The following is a 16,682-nucleotide window of genomic DNA, read 5'->3' as shown; positions in this document are numbered from 1 at the left end:
CGATCTAACATTATTTTCAAATTTAACAGTTGACTTGATGTAGCTTTGGGTACAGAAAAGTGGGACTTTAAAGGGCGTATGTCCCTATTCTTTGGAAACTTAAAGTAGCTAAGTCTCTAACTCAGTATCATCCAAAGTCTTCGACATTGAAAACACAAATTATTTGTCAATTTAAATCCACATTGATGTTGTAATCTTACCGGGAAAAGATGGACTTCTGATATCCAATATTTAAGACACAATAAACATTTTACCATTCGTACACGAATCGTGTACCATAATGCGTAGCAGCGTCATGTGTAACAAGGGACTCCAAGAACGGGGCTAGATATATTCCACAAGTCATGGCAAACGTTGACGACATATACTTGCCTGAAGAGTATGCGCAATAAATACTATCGGTGTAGACTGAAATAGCAAGTCGCTAGAGATTGACATTCGATTGAGACTTATGGCGTATTTCGCCGAATATAACTGATTAAAAAAACAGAAAAAATTGAATGTAAATCAGTTTATATACATTCATATTACATTATTATATATGTTGCGACCCATTTGTGTCAATTTCTAGGTCACAAATATTAGCGACTTATAGCTCCTTTAAAATATACGAGACAGAGAGAGAAATGGGGTTTAACGTCCACTCGACACAAACCAGACCACTTCGGGACTAACATATGGTTTAATTTTATTTCAATAATTCGCTTGCCCATAAGGGTCTTTAGCAGTGGGAGTAAACCGGAGGACCCGGAGAAAACCCACGAGGTTGGACAGGCGACCCTACTCCTTAAAATATACGAAAATGGTTCTAAAATTGCATGGTAATGTAATAAGAATGTGTATAATGTGATTTATGTTCAGTGTTTAAAACAAGTATTGTTATTTATAAACAATTATATTCGGTGAAATACGTAAACGGAGAGTCGTTTAGTTAATTCTACACGTTTAGGATTATTATTGTTGTTTTGTCGTTTATAAATCAGCCATAATTACTTCCGCATTGCCTTGTATGATATGTTTTTCTTGGTCCATTACAAATGACACGAGAAAGTATCCAATATACACGATTCGTGTGTACTGATTATAAAATGTCCATTGCGTCTTTATAATTGAATATTAGGATCCCATATTTTCACGGCAAGATAACATCAATATTGATTGAAATGGACCTGTATTGAAATATAATTCATGTTTTTGATTTCAAATCTTAAGGAAAATACTGAGTTAGGGTTTAATTCAGTCAATAGCATGAGTATGGAATTAAAATTGTGTCATTAATAAACTAAAATAAGAAGCCTGGGAGATAATTTCACGGGTGATTAAGCGAGAACAACAGTTCGTGATTTACCGGTTATTGCTATATGTATCCACTTAGTTCTTAAAATAAACACAAATACTAATAGATTCAAGCCGTATTTGAATTCAGTTTTCGTCTGTGTTTGATGTTTTCTGAAGTTTGACGGAATAATTAGAACCGTTGCATGATGCAGACCGTTTTGCTTTTATCTGCTTCCTTGTATAGCAGTTAGACGTCAATCTTAAACTGATTTATACTGTTGTCATAGGCGCCACTGTGGATCTTGGTGGATCAATAATCAACGTGGTTTCCCATATATCAGTGGTGCAGGACGAGAAACCTGGAAAGAGACAGTGCCTAGTCATTTGGAGAGACAGAGAGAGAGAGAGAGAGAGAGATAGGGTTAACATCCACTCGACACAAACTAGGTCATTTCGGGACTGACACATGGATAAATTTTATTTCAATAATTATTTTGCGCGTAGGTGTCTTTAGCATTGGGAGGAAACCGGAGGACAAGCGACCCTACTCTTTGTCACGTACAACCGGGGAATCGAAACCACGCCAGTTGACTCAATGACATCCCTTATGGTGCAGCGCACGTGCTAACCATTCGGCCATCAAAGCCCCATCTAGTCATTTGGGTCCCGTGTATAAATTTACATGCACATAAACGAACAATTTTATTGGCCGTTTAAGCCAGTTATTTGTTCAACCGGGTATATATTGTAAAGCGTTAGATTTTTTAAAAGAGACACATTTTTATCGAAAGTTTTAATTATATCTGATTCTCTATTTCATATTTTAAATATATATAATAAAGTGTGCGATATTTATTTATTTCATATTTACAGAAATGAAATGAAATGAAATGGGGTTTAACGTCCTACTGTTCTGCTCCTATACTGGGCTAATGAAGACGGGCATACGCCATATAAGTTTTAATTATATCTGATTCTCTATTTCATATTTTAAATATATATAATAAAGTGTGCGATATTTATTTATTTCATTTTTACAGAAATGAAATGGGGTTTAACGTCCTACTGTTCTGCTCCTATACTGGGCTAATGAAGACGGGCATACGCCATACAGTGTGCTATGAGGGGAATTTTGCCCGGGCAGCGGCACTATCGCCTACTCTTATATCGAATTCCAACTGCCAGGGGATCTTTTACGTGCATTCTAATATATACACGGGTCCTTGGCTTTTCGTATCATCCAAAGGACTAAACAGCTGTCCTTGTCAGACCCTCCGTTCTGCACCACTGACAAGGGGAAACCACGTCGGAAAATCTGGATGTACTTGCTCGGCCAATGCAGGGATCGAACACCACCTCCAGGCTAGCGACCCAGCGTCTTAACCACCTAGCCACCATAGCTCCCTATTTCATATTTACTGTGGAGAATATTATTATGTATTAAGGGTTGAAGATGTTCCGATGGAACTGAAAGCGCTAGCCGCATTATACTGTGTTTCTTTCCTCAACATTTTAATTTTCATGTGATTATTTGTTTCTAGTTTGGACTTATATATCCCGGTTAGAGCTGACGTGCCATTAAAAAACCATTTCATTCATTCATTATTGGCAGTTTTAATTCACGAAAAGCAGGCAGCAACGTCGTTTATAGCACACTGTGTATAGCGTATATGTCACTCTTGGTACACCGAAGCAGGACATTTCCTTTCCAATCATACGTTTTGATATTAAAAGCTGGAACCACCGTGGCTAAGTGGGTAAGACCCTGGCATGCTAGTCTGGAGGTCGCTTGTTCGATCCTCGCATTGAGCGAGAAGTTTATCGGGATTTTCCAACATGAATTCTCCTTGTCAGTGGTGCAGGAAGAAGGACCTGGATGGGACGAAAACTGAGGTCCCGTTTACAAATTGGCGTGCATGTAAAGGATCACTTGGCAGTTGGAATTTGATGTAAGATTAGGCCATAGTGCCGCTGCCCGGGCACAATTTGCCTCATAGCACTGGGTGGCGTATACCCGTCTTCATTAACTCAGTCGGAGCAGAACACTAGGACGTTAAACCCCATTTCATTTCAATTCTTATTAAAAACTGACAGACCAAACGTTATTAGCAATTCATATTAGTCCTTCTCGATTTTTATTTGGGTAGTTTATAGACAAACTTCATCCGTGAAACTATGTTATACATTTACGTTGAATTTATAGAAAAATCAAAATCACGCATTTCTAAATTAATCCATTGTATTTAGTAGGGTAATGATTAACCCAATGGTATGGAAGGTCATAATTCTAGAATCACGAACATAGACAAAAGCTGTGGATAAAGTCGATAACCTACCAAACAGTGACAGTGTAATTATAAGGGAATCTATACCAGTCATCGGCAATAAAACACAAAGTAATGTGTGTGTGTGTGTGTGTGTGTGTGTGTGTGTGAGAGAGAGAGAGAGAGAGAGAGAGAGAGAGAGAAATGGGGTTTATTCGCTTGTGCATAGGGGTCTTGGCAGTGGGAGGAAACTTGAGGACCCAGAGAAAATCAACGAGGTTGGTTGGACAGGACCCTAATCCTTGTCGCGTACAACCGGGGAATCAAAAGCATACCAGATGTAACAATGACATGCCAGTTGACTCAATGACTGACCGTAATATGATACAGCGCGCACGTGCTAACCATTCGCCCCGCCCCACCCCCAGCACCACCACAAGCACCACCACAAGCACCACCACAAACTGTTGTAAGTTGATGTCCATAATAATATCGTTCAGTTGAATGGAATGTTTGACGCTGTCTATGAAAACTTGTTATCAGAGTTAACTTTTCAAATACGAAATAATATCAAGACTTCTAGAGGGAGTAAGTAAACATACTCTGACTTGTGCATTTTAAAGGAATGTAAATAATTTATGTTCCGTCGACATTTATTTCATTGAATTGTAGCAGTGACTCCATAGAACAAAATCGGGCTAGTTGTGTTTTTTCTTGCCTACCAAGGTAGTTCGGTGGGTGTGAAATAACAAGGCTGGAAATGGAGCAAATTGTCCTTTTCGTAGTGGTGAAAAGCCGCGGTTCACGCCAACGTGGGCACGGGACTGTTTTTCGTCTTTGTCTGTCCACCCCGTCCTGCACAAGGGGCAAACACTAATGGAAATCTAAAGAATCTTTTTTTGACCAACACCAGTCAGCGACCCACCGTAAGCAACTTCGCAGTATGAGACATTTTTGCCTGGGCTATGGTTTGCGTATATTGTAATTTGAATGGCTCCTACATGTCTATTCAAATCACATCAACTGAAACATTATTTTTTTAATAACTGGCGTAGACATCCTAATTGCCTATTCCTCAGTTAGCTTACTGAATAAACACAAAAGAGAAGCTTAAGATGTCTGGTACGTGAACAGTTTCGATAAATGCTACGCGTATCACGTATTATATTAGCTCAATTAGTCTGCCATTGTGAATGATTTCCTTGAGTTATAAATAATAAAATCAACGAACTAGAATTTTTTGATGTTATACTGTACGTTAATGTGCGAGAAACAATTACGGGCTGAAGTTCCGCAGTCGGTGCAGAACCTTACTAATTTAAACCCTATTTAATTTAATTTGCTAAAGTTTTTGTATGGCTTAACTTTGTGCATTTGAATTATTTGGTCCTATGGCGACGTTATCCCTCGTCGTTATCAAGCAGGCTCGATATATTTTTATATGCGCACATGTATTTGCGTTAAATCTAATGATTAAATCAACATTATGGAAGATTAGATAAAAAGCTGATATTTCTCGCTATAGTAATTTAAAAAATAGATAATGTAAAGGGAAATTTTTGAACATTTTAGTCATATTATTTCACTCGGAGCCGAAAATCATCATTTTGATAACAATGTAGCCTCGATTGTCATTGTTACCGTTGTTCCGATTAAGTAGATGCTAAAAAGATCGAAATGGTTAAGGTTAAGAAAAATGCCCGAAACGCCTTACATTCTTTTGATGGCACGTTTCTCGGCAATCGCTCCTAATTAAAAGTTTTTTTTTTTACTGGTACCAACTTGGTATTAGAATAAGAACACAATGTGTCGTTTGAATTATCGAATACACGACATTATTAACGTTTAATACTTTAGCATTAGACCGCCCGAAACAATTACTCCTTTGATCTCCTCCCCTCCCCAACTTCACCCCGCCCCCACACGGCCCCACGCCTTCCAAACATGCAATATCTGTGGCAAACTATACCTATTCACATATCTGGGACGGTATTGGGGTTGTCTAGGGACAGGTGTTTCCGGTCTGTACCGTCGGGATGTCTGGGAATGTAACGGTATGAAATAAATCACCCTTCTCTTCTGTTCGTCAATGATGTAATGAACTGTAATTAATAGTTACAATCACGTGATTATGGGATAATATTGTCTCGTCCTTATAATAGTTATAACAAAAACATTAGAAACATGCTCTGATTATCTTGGGTTCTTGGCTACTTAAAAGTGCAATTGCAAATTTTCAAGTTATATTTTTAAAATGTATTAAAATAAAGCCTTAAAATAGATGGTATCCATAAACAGAGAGAGAGAGAAATGGAGTTTAACGTCCACTCGACACAAACTAGGTCATTTCGGGACTAACATATGGTTTAATTTTATTTACATAATTCGCTTGCGCGTAGGGGTCTTTAGCAGTGGGAGGAAACCGGAGGCCCCGGAGAAAACCCGCGATGTTGGACAGGCGACCCTACTCCTTGCCACGTACAACCGGGGATTCGAAACCACGCCAGTCGACTCAATGACAGACTTTATGATACAGCGCGCGCACGCTAACCATTCAGGCCCCCCCCCCCCCATAAACAGCCCTACCTTGTTAAAGAATAATCCTATTAATCCTATAATTCGCTATTGCCAGCTGAGAAATTGACAAAAATATCATTTTTAACTTCAAATTCCAACCTTGGAAAATGGCTGCCCCATGTTGTCAATAGCAAAACAGGGGAGGTAATTGTGTTGTTATTTCCTGTGTCATAGATTTTTAAGGGTGGGAAATAATACCCACGATCGTATAATAGTGATTTGATAACCTATTGAGCAAAAGACATAGAAATAATTATGTTTTGACTTTCTTAGAAAATTTGAAATTCTCGCTTTAAATTGGACAATAGTACCGTCCCTTGATATTTTTTATGACTTTTGCACTATTTTATTCCTACATGTATTTCACACGTCGTGATTTTCCGTCCATATATCTAATGATCAAAATCAATTTATTATGTGAATGATTAATAATTTTTCTATTTACTTTTCAGCGACCAATATGTGTAGTGTGGACTTTACTACCATGAATAAAGGCGCATGGGGATGGATAGCGTTCTTTATAGCGTCTACAGGAGCTGCTCCTTATATCATGATCGCCGTGTGTGCTATACTGACATTCTGGAAATGGTCTTATATACAGTTTGAACATCGTAACCAAGACTTGGTTCAAAGTCGTAAATTTTTCTACGGCTGTTTGATAAGTGTTCCGCTTTACTTTCCATACTTTATCGTGAATTTGTCGAACTACTATGGAAACTATGTGTCGCCAACATTAAACGTCTTTGTGATGATTTTATACTACGGTAGCAATCTTCTACCATGTGCTTTGCTCAGTCCGCGATATTTGTGTAAAACAGTTGAAAGGTCATCAACGTCTGGTTCGATTCGAGAATCTGAAACCGAGGACCAGGAGGAATTTGAAATGGAGATTATACCCGATAATCAGTTATAAAATGACGATTGGTTGTACGTGACGGGGCGGTGCGTAATTTTTCACACGAGACGGAGAGGGTTCGAATCTGATAAGATAGGCTAATGTGAAGAAGATAGTAGTCAACAGGCCAGTTGTGGGCATCATGTGGTACCGTGTGTTTCGGAAAGGATAACTGATAAGTTATTTAGAGCAAACGTAAGCTAGTGGATGCTGTCAGGCAACATGTGAAAATAATCGTAAGTGTCACAAGGTGTTCTTGCAAGGATAACTGATATGTTATTGTTCCAACCAATTAATTATACGTACTGGTCATTACCCAACGGAGTTCGAAAACTAATGCCAAGCCGAAATGAGTAAAAACAGTTGCCCATACAGTGACGTTGTTTTATATCACTTTGGCTACAGCCACGATAGCACACTCGCGACTTCACTGTGTGAGTGCTACACGTGTTCTTGTATCTAGAGGTCATTTTTGAAGGTCAAAATCGTATGTTTTGTCATGCTGTGACCAATGGCTTGAAATGGGGGTGTTACGTCGTACGTGTTGCACGGAGATGATCAGTCGTGTGTCATTTAGTATTGTAAGGTTTATCGCTAGACAGATCACCATAAATCTACAGTGAAATCTCGCTATTAAGACCAGTTACGGCACTCGTATAAATTGGCTCTTTATAGTGAGGTGGTCTTTATAACGAGTTGGAATTTCAGGATACATAATCATAAATATTATGTTATTTTAAGATACAATTTCAGCATACAGACTCTTGTACATTATTTTAAAATATGGTCCTATACATTATAAATTACAATTTAATGCTCAACAGTGAACATGTATTTTGAAACACTTATTTGAGAGAACACTGTAAGTTATCAGTATAATGTTCAACACTCGACAAAGCAAAGTTTACTACTGGATTTAATATCTGTATCCGAAATGCATAAAATAATGTCCACCATGCTCAAAAGCACACAGTAAAATATTAAAATCATGTTTTTTTGTACTTTATCATGACCTGTACTTTTTTGGTATAATATAAAATGTCCGCCATGCTCAACAGCACAGTACAGTAAACTTTAAAAATCATGTGGTTTTTTTTTTTTGGGGGGGGGGGGGTATCATAATCTGTACGTTTTGAGTATAATACACAATGTCAGGCATGCTCAACAGCTTACCGTAAACTATTAAAATCATGTTGTTTTTTGTTTTTGTTTGTTTAGTTTATCATAATCCGTACGTTTTTTGTAGTTAGGTTGGTTATCAGATCTAAGACTAAAAGTAGACCTAAACGTCTTGTATGACAGAATGATGATGATGCCACGGGGTTGTAATCGCAGTGCTTCCGAGAGTCTGTATCCGCCATATGTTTGATTAATAGCATATAACCCATTAGATGTCATCTGTAAAAGATAGTTCTGGATTGTTAAAATAAACATCAGTCTAATTGAAATGGCATGGGTGGTAATATAAAAGTATAATTATATATGATCATGTATCGAATAATGTATGGATACGTCTCTAATTTTGATGATGTAATAGGCACCGCTGTACATTCGACGTGATATGATGGATCATTACATCGGTGTCTCGGTATTTTATTATTGTCATTTCGGACAGATAACCATATCGCATGAATGCGTCTCTAATTCTAATAATGTTTTAGATAAACCCTAAACAATCGACGTCACATTATGTACATCGTTGTCTGGGTATTTCGGACCGGCCACCATATTGTTGCTCAAAGATAAATCTACCTGAAAATCTAGATCCTTAATACAGAACTATCGATTTAAAAACATCGTGAAACTACCAGAGATGATATATTTGTTACCAAAACATCTTTAAATGTTTACAAAATTGCAGCAGTGATGGAGTAGCCTACACTTATTAAATATACATTATATGCAAGAGCTAAATCTGCTTATTGCAGGTCTTTCTTTAGGCCTGAAATGTAATCTAAATTATAAATTAGACATTAATTAACTTATCCAGACCATAATCAACCCTCGATGTCATCGCTAGCCTGCGATATTTACTGGATTAGAATCCGATCTGCTGCTTAACGCTCATTGATGATTAAATAAAATAATAGATAACCGAGACTATGTTCTTTATCGTACCAATGATCGACGCTAGGGCTAAAATTCAATCGCTAAATTCTCGGTTCAGAGTCGATCAATTTGACTGAAATTTTAGCAAATCCCTTTTACATTATCTAGTTTTTATCTATTATAGTGAGAACTGCCGGCTCTTTATCTAATCTTGCATAATGTATCTTAATGTACAGATTCTGCGGTCGCAGAAAACGTATGAATGGGCGCTCTGTAATAATAAAAGATGCACTATGTGATATTTATATAACAAGACAACCGTTCTTGCTATAATAGTTGAAAACTAGATAATGAAAAATAAATGTTTTGAACATTTCATTCCAATTACTTAATAAAGAGCGAAGTTATGACAGACTGTAGATCTAGCTAGCGTATATTGTTTAGTATCGTGGCAACGGTACTAGATCCCAATTATCCACATTATCGTTGGGGATTTAAAAATCAAAATCCCCCGGGTATTATAATCTCTGTAAATCACAGCCATCCGATGATCTAGAGAGTTGATTATAGGTTTGACGTGTGAAGTTTATATTAAATTGAAGCCAAAATAAAGACCCGCAATTTGCAGATTTAGCTCTTACATAATGCATCTTTAATTGGTAAACTGTATTATGTGTTCAAGGTTGGGGTTTCTTCTGGTCATTAAATTAAGGTAGGACACTGTCAGGTAAAATTAACAGATAATCCATTTGCGTTCGTGCGAGCATAGCTTACTGGTGCCTTGTTTGTCTTGAATAGAGACACAGATATTGGCTCGACATAACTGTATATGGTTCATATCAATTATATTGTAATATTTGCGCATGGGATCAATCAATTTGGCTCTAGGACAATTCGTCCCCGGACGATTCGTCCACAGACAACTCGTCCTTGAGGACAATTCGTCTCCGGACAATTCGTATCAGGACTATAAGTCCCATAGGACTATTCGGCCCAGGACAATTCGTATTAAATCTAGGCCTTAACTTAATGGTTCGTGAAGTTTTTTCGGGCTAATTGATATGCATGTATATGTAGTCATCAGCTAAGATCATATTGACCCTAGATATAATTCGAAGTTTTTTACGTTCAGATATATTTGAATTAAAAGGCAGCGGTTTGGTTTTTATTTGCATTCATATTTGACATCTGAAAAACACTTAAATTATTATACAAAAACATTTTAGTGACATTTGGAAAAGATTTAATAATTCTCACATAATTGCTACTTTGTGCACTATGTGATAACGAGGTTAAGTGGCAATTCATGCTTGAAACAAAAACCTTTGATTATTTGGAACTCATCATTTAATTTTTGGTATTTGTAACATGCAGACGCTAAAAAGAGATAATATTTTGGCATACGCGATATGGTATCAGGCAGCAAACACATTAGCAAAATCCATATGTGAGTTGAAAGTTAAGGGGTCCGATTGGACCCCTTGTTCCCTTCAAGCGTTGGGTCTGATTTGCATGTAACATAACTCTGCATGTGGGAAGCAGTTGAATACCGAACTCTTCGCTACGTGTAAAAATGTATAGGGGACAAAGTCACTAAATTTCAGAAAGTAGTGCTCAGTAGTTATTACAACACACTATAAAACATGTGCATGGGGGTCCACGGAGACCCTACGTGCACCGACAAGAGTTAAAGAAATAAAATGGGGTTTAACGTCCTACTTTTCTGCACCAACCGCCATAATGATGGTGATACACGCCATGCTATGAATATTTTACCAGGATAACGGTATTCCCGTTTACACCATATCAAATTCCAGCTGCCAAGTATTCTTTTAAATAAAGCCGAATTAGCAAATTTTTAAAATATTGTTTCCTGCGGCCCTCTCTCAACAATTTCCAATGTAATGTCGAAACTTTTCACGTTATTTTAAGATTGTGCCAAATACACCCCTCCCACATTAACTCTTCTGTTACAAGAACAGAAGAGATCAGTTTCCCTTTAAACCATGTGTCACGTTAATCAGACTTTGTATTTGAAAAACTAGATAAACTAATCCACACTAAATCTGCCCTGAAACCCAAAGATATCGCATTAATAATAAAAGTATCTAACTTACAATTAAGGCAGAATTTAAGAGAGTCCTGCTATCTAATAACATGCCAGACAAACTAATTACACGATTCCAACTGCGGTAATTCTTCATTCCGTCTCATAAATTACACTTTAAACATAGAATCCACCCTATCTTCATTATCCCGGTCGGTGCAAAAATATAGGAAGCTTATTAACCCGATTTCATTTCATTTCGGCTGGGGGGGGGGGGGGGTAAGACACTGTCTCACTAGACTGGAGGTCTGGTGTTCAATACCTGCATTGGCCGAGAAAGTTCATCCAGATTTTCCGGCGTGATTACCCCTCGTCAGTGATGCAGGATGGAGGGACTGACAAGGACAGCTGTCTAGTCGTTCGGATGGTACGAAAAACCGAGGTACCGTGGGGTTTAACGTCCTACTGTTCTGCTCCTAAACTGGGCTAATGTAGACGGGCATACGCCATACAGTGTGCTATGAGGGAAATTTTGCCGGGCAGCGGCACTACGGCCTACTCTTATATCGAATTCTAACTGTCAAGGGATCTTTTGCGTGCACCCAATGTGTACACGGGACCTTGGTTTTTCCGGCCGATCCGAACGACAAGACAGCTGTTCTTGTCAGGCTCTCCGTCCTGCATCACTGACAAGGGGAAACCACGTTGGGAAATCTGGATGAACTTTCTCGGCCAATGCAGGGATCGAACACCCGACCTCCAGGCTAGCGAGCCAGCGTCTTACCCACTTAGCCACGTGATCCCCTCGGCGACAAGAAATCTTTGGTGTGGGATTGCTATCAGCTATGACTTTACCACGAGTAACCAAGATAACTACATGTATACGACCCATATTAATTATTATACTCTTCTGTGTGAAAGTTCCTACGACCCAGACACCTCCTACAGATTTCCAGCTTGTACTCTAACACACTATCACGTTATTCATCAATCTCTCTGTCGGTTTAAATTGGCACCCATAGACTTGAACTGTTAATCAATTCTAATACATATATAGCCATCCAAGGTGTGCGTGTGTGGGAAATAGCTTTATTTAACGTCCGCTTCCACCGAGGTGATATCGCAAAGCCATTCAAGGTAAGGAAACCCACCCCTTATGCGAACTCTTTGAGAATTTAAAATCGTATTTATCTGCACCGACTGGTATGATATAGATGATCTGTCTAATGGACTGTAGCTCCCTGCGTGACGCAACCAGTGCTTCAAGTTTACAACAGGTGCCAAGGTAAGGAAACCGACCCTTTACAACGGGGTTTTAAATCTGATGTATCTGCACGGACTGGTATGATACAGACGATCTGTCTAATGGGCTGAAGCTCTCTACGTGACACAGCCGGTGTTTCACGTTTATAACAGGTGCCAAGGTAAAGAACCGACCCTTAATATGCGAACTATTGGAGAAATGAACGGGGGTTTAAAATCGTATTTATCTGCATGGACCGGTACAGATGGTCTGTCTAATAGCCTGAAGCTCCCTACTTGACGGAACAGTTGCTTCATGTTTATGTCCAGATGCCAACAAGATTTGCATAATCACGGGCAACTGTACTTACTGACATACATTGGGTAAGAACTGGGGCTAGGGTTAGGGTTTGGATTAGCGCTAGCCCTGTTTACAACGAAACATTGAGCTGGCCATATCATTTAGCACTAACCTTTCTATTGGCTTATACATTAGAATTGAAAATAGACCGCGTCTCATGAAATATTCTCACCAGAAAAAAGTAACATTTTAGGAGGGCTATGGTCTTTCCTTCGGTTACGGTAATGTTACTCCTGCTCCATTGCAGAATCGGAGCCGAAGACGACCAGTCCCTCACTGAAACTAGTGTATCGACGCTTGCGCATCTAACTCCTTGACTCATTGGTCTTGAAGGTGTTGAGACTCGTCGAGGCGGGCGAAATGGGAAGGAGATGAGGGGCGGGGTCCTTGATTGTTCTGTACCTCGGGAGCTCTTTGATTTGGGACAGATGGTTTTATCTTTACTGGCACCATACCTTATACCTGCCACCTGTGGTCGACAGGAAGACGCCAACAGCATTAATCCCCACGCAGTTCCCTCGGAGTCGGCCAAAATATTTTTCTTTTTCAACGATCATCGAGTAATGATAAAAAAAATATAATTTTAGTGGCTATAAAAGTAAATATATGAAAATTATTTCATCCCGCAAATCAATTTGACCCACAATCGGGAATTGACTGACCATTTGGTGGATTGATGCAATTCTCAACAAGAGTTCGGGGTTTCAGAAAATCACACAATTCTGAATTTGATGCAGGGTGTCTAGTTCTCCAACGCAAACGGCAGTTCTAGATAATTCGCATCGTTGGGTGCTATTTACCGTTATTGTAAGTGATTTTACTTCTGTTAAGGTTCATTTTTCAGACGCTTCCGCCCTATTTTCCGTAAAAAATGATACGTACGCCCGAGACATAGAATTGCAGTTTTTAATAAAAACCTTTCTCGTATTTTATCTTATTTTCTGAAATAACAGAAACCACAAAATGTGGAATCGTTTTGTACTTTGGTGGTAATGATTTGGTGTTGATATTAAAAGTTAATTCTAAGGGAGATAACTACATTATCAACCTGAACACCAAAATAGTTGCAGAACACCAATAACCTTTTTTAATCCGGGTTCCTTTTCGTGCGATCCGAACGACTAGCCACTGTCCTTGCCATACAATAATGGTGGCCTCTGCAAATCACAGGGACGGAACTAACTGGCACACGGAGAAGTATGATGTTATATTACCGATATCTTCCGGCGTGGTTCTCCCCCCCCCCCCTTGTCATCGACATGACGTAAAACCTGGCGTAAGGGCACTGGCTAGTCGTTCGGATGGTATGGAAATCAGAGGTCTCGTGGGCTTTGGATGCACATAAAAAAAATGACAGTTGGAATTCAGTTGCTGTCCAGGTAAAATTGTCCTTAAAGCACATCGTTGGGTGCATACCCGTCTCCATTATCCCGATGGGTACAGAAAAGTGGTACATTATTATGTATGGCAAGGGCCGTGTCTAGTCGTTCGGATCAGACGAAAACCCTTGGCAAATGGAATTCGAAATAAGAGTAGGCCGGTATAAATTTCCCTCATAGCACACTCTATGGCGTTAGTCCGTCTTGATTAGCCCCAGTCGGTGCAGGAGAGTAGGAAGCTAAACCCCATTTCATTTTGGTTTAATTTCGTCAAGAATAAAAAAAACACAACACAATTTATATGGAAAAACAATCACTGTTTTACAGGCTTAGCACGACGTTTCGACGAGTATTCTGCTATCGTTATCAAGCACAAATGTTTTTCAATGTGTTCAATCCCTAGATGCCACTCAAGGATTATCTTCGTCAAGAATATCGTTATCTATGAAATTCCGTATCGCTTAATGCAACTTAAATAATACATGATTAAACTTAAGCCAGATAGAAGGCATCAGAAATAGATAGTTCATCGTGATCCACATAAACTGATCATTTAAAGGCCGTCCCATCCTCATACAGATCAACAGTATATGAATATTAATTGGCACAACTGTAAAAGAAATCAAATAAGATTCTATAACCCTTCACTGTATAGCCTGTTAGACATAGTATTTAACATCACGTTTGGTGTTGTTTCCAAGTTTAGCACTCCGTCCAACCATTCAACCAGACGAAGAGCTAGTCGCTGATTTCAACGTAGTGTTCCCGATCAAGTACTAAATCACAAAATTGAGCATACAGTGGCGACACTAAATGAGTTCATAATGATGGCTGCTACGGAGAATTGTCAAAATTCTTAATTTGTTCGATGTTCACATGTAAACGTTAACGAAGAAGACATTTTTCGCCTTAATAATAGAAATAGGATGAAATAATATAATTACAATTTACGCTGAACAGATAACGAAATCGGATTCTACATTTGTGACAATATCCTGGTCACGGATCTCAATACAGGGACTGTGAAATTAGACGATAGCACGACATTAATAAATTTAGAATTTTGAATCTAATATGCCACGGAATATATAACGCAATACGGTATATTTGTGTTCATGGTGACGTAAATGAAACCTTTACATATTGATATAATGTTCCGGTAAACGCTTTCAGTTTAAAACGATTATTCTCAACGCTCGACTAAAATATGTAGGGTTATTTTCAAGATTGAATAAAAAAATGTGACGGACCCCCCAACTGCGTGGTAGCAAGGCCGCGGTAAGCTCACAATACATGGAAACAAATCTAAGACTTGACAACTGTTCTACATAGATCAGTTGAGAAATACTAGTTGTTTTATCTATAGTTAATTAATTAGTATTTATAGAATAGCACCCCCTAATTTTGGCCATCTTGTTGTCCTGTATGGTGTCTTTGACTTGTCTATATTCTTGTATTACTAGCCTGATAAAGTTGAGAGAATAATACACTTCGAAACGTCGCCCAAATAAAGAAGTAGCTGTTTTTCCATCTGTTATAGTTTATTGTTTTATCTCTAGTTGTAACCCTAAGGGCAGCAACTATTGATTTTCGTGTAAACCCCGACCTCCAGGGGCCAGGCCACACCCATTTTTTGTTAATATTTTGTTTGTAAATACTCTATGTTTTGCGATTATTAACATATTTTGATCAATAAAAGGGTTGTACATATTTATATTGGTCCATGTCCAACATCCAGGGGCAGAGCCAAGCTGCAATTCTGAACATATCATCTCAGAACTTGGCCTACTTATTCCTTAGGCTATAATAGCGGCACCTATTGATATTGGGGCATGCCCCGACTGGGCAGGGTAACAGTGCTACGTCCAATCTTTGTGTTTTTCGCCTACAGACTGCAAGTCTGAAAGGATCATCCTGGAACTTGACATATTTATTCCTTATATATCCAAAGGACGGCAACTATTGATTTTGATGCAAGCCAGATCCCTTGGCGCAGGGTCACGCCAACTTTGTGGGTAATGTCCAGTCTGTAAATTTGGTAAAACAAACCCAACGTCTAGCCTACTTTGTTCTTTTCCCAACCATTTCATATTCCATTCTTTTCATTTTAACAACAACTATATCAATCAAAGCCGGAAGTTGGACGCATCATGCAGCGGTAGTTTTGCTCCCAGTATGCAAATAGAGATAAATGACATAAAATGAAAATGGGGTTTAACGTCCTATTGTTCTGCTCCGACTGGGCGAATGAAGACGGGCATACGCCATACAGTGTGCCATAAGGGAAATTTTGTCCAGACAGCGGTGCCATGGCCTACTCTTAAACTACCTCCTACATTCTGCGCACAAAGATTCATCTACTTCATATTTCGAGACTAGATCTCTGTCCTAAATGGCCGCCATATCTAACTATTCTATTTTTTTGTAATTAGGATCTACTCCGTTTCATAGCCGTCCTACATGCAAAGACTAAATAAACTATTTCAATGGAAGCAGAATAAATCCTTAAAAAAATGCTTTAAGTTTACTTTGTGTTTTCGAATAAAATCGTCGATTTAGGACTTAAAATGTCGATCAACTAGCTAAATGT

At 38.7% G+C, this 16,682-nt stretch overlaps 1 protein-coding gene across 1 annotated transcript in view; it reads left to right on the top strand.

The window, feature by feature from the left end:
• Window positions 1-8,115, top strand: part of LOC126824936 (uncharacterized) — a 90,190-nt gene extending 82,075 nt beyond the window's left edge. Inside the window, exon 5 of the mRNA XM_050554390.2 lies at window positions 6,572-8,115. Coding sequence (XP_050410347.2) covers window positions 6,572-7,032 — 461 coding nt within the window. The 3' untranslated portion in view covers window positions 7,033-8,115. The remainder of the gene's footprint in view (window positions 1-6,571) is intronic.
• Window positions 8,116-16,682: the final 8,567 nt, after the last annotated feature.

This window comes from Patella vulgata, chromosome 6, assembly GCF_932274485.2.
Source record: "Patella vulgata chromosome 6, xgPatVulg1.2, whole genome shotgun sequence".
NCBI classification, from domain to species: domain Eukaryota; kingdom Metazoa; phylum Mollusca; class Gastropoda; family Patellidae; genus Patella; species Patella vulgata.
The sequence above is the reverse complement of the archived record's forward strand: the minus strand, read 5'-3'. Positions and strand labels throughout refer to the sequence as shown.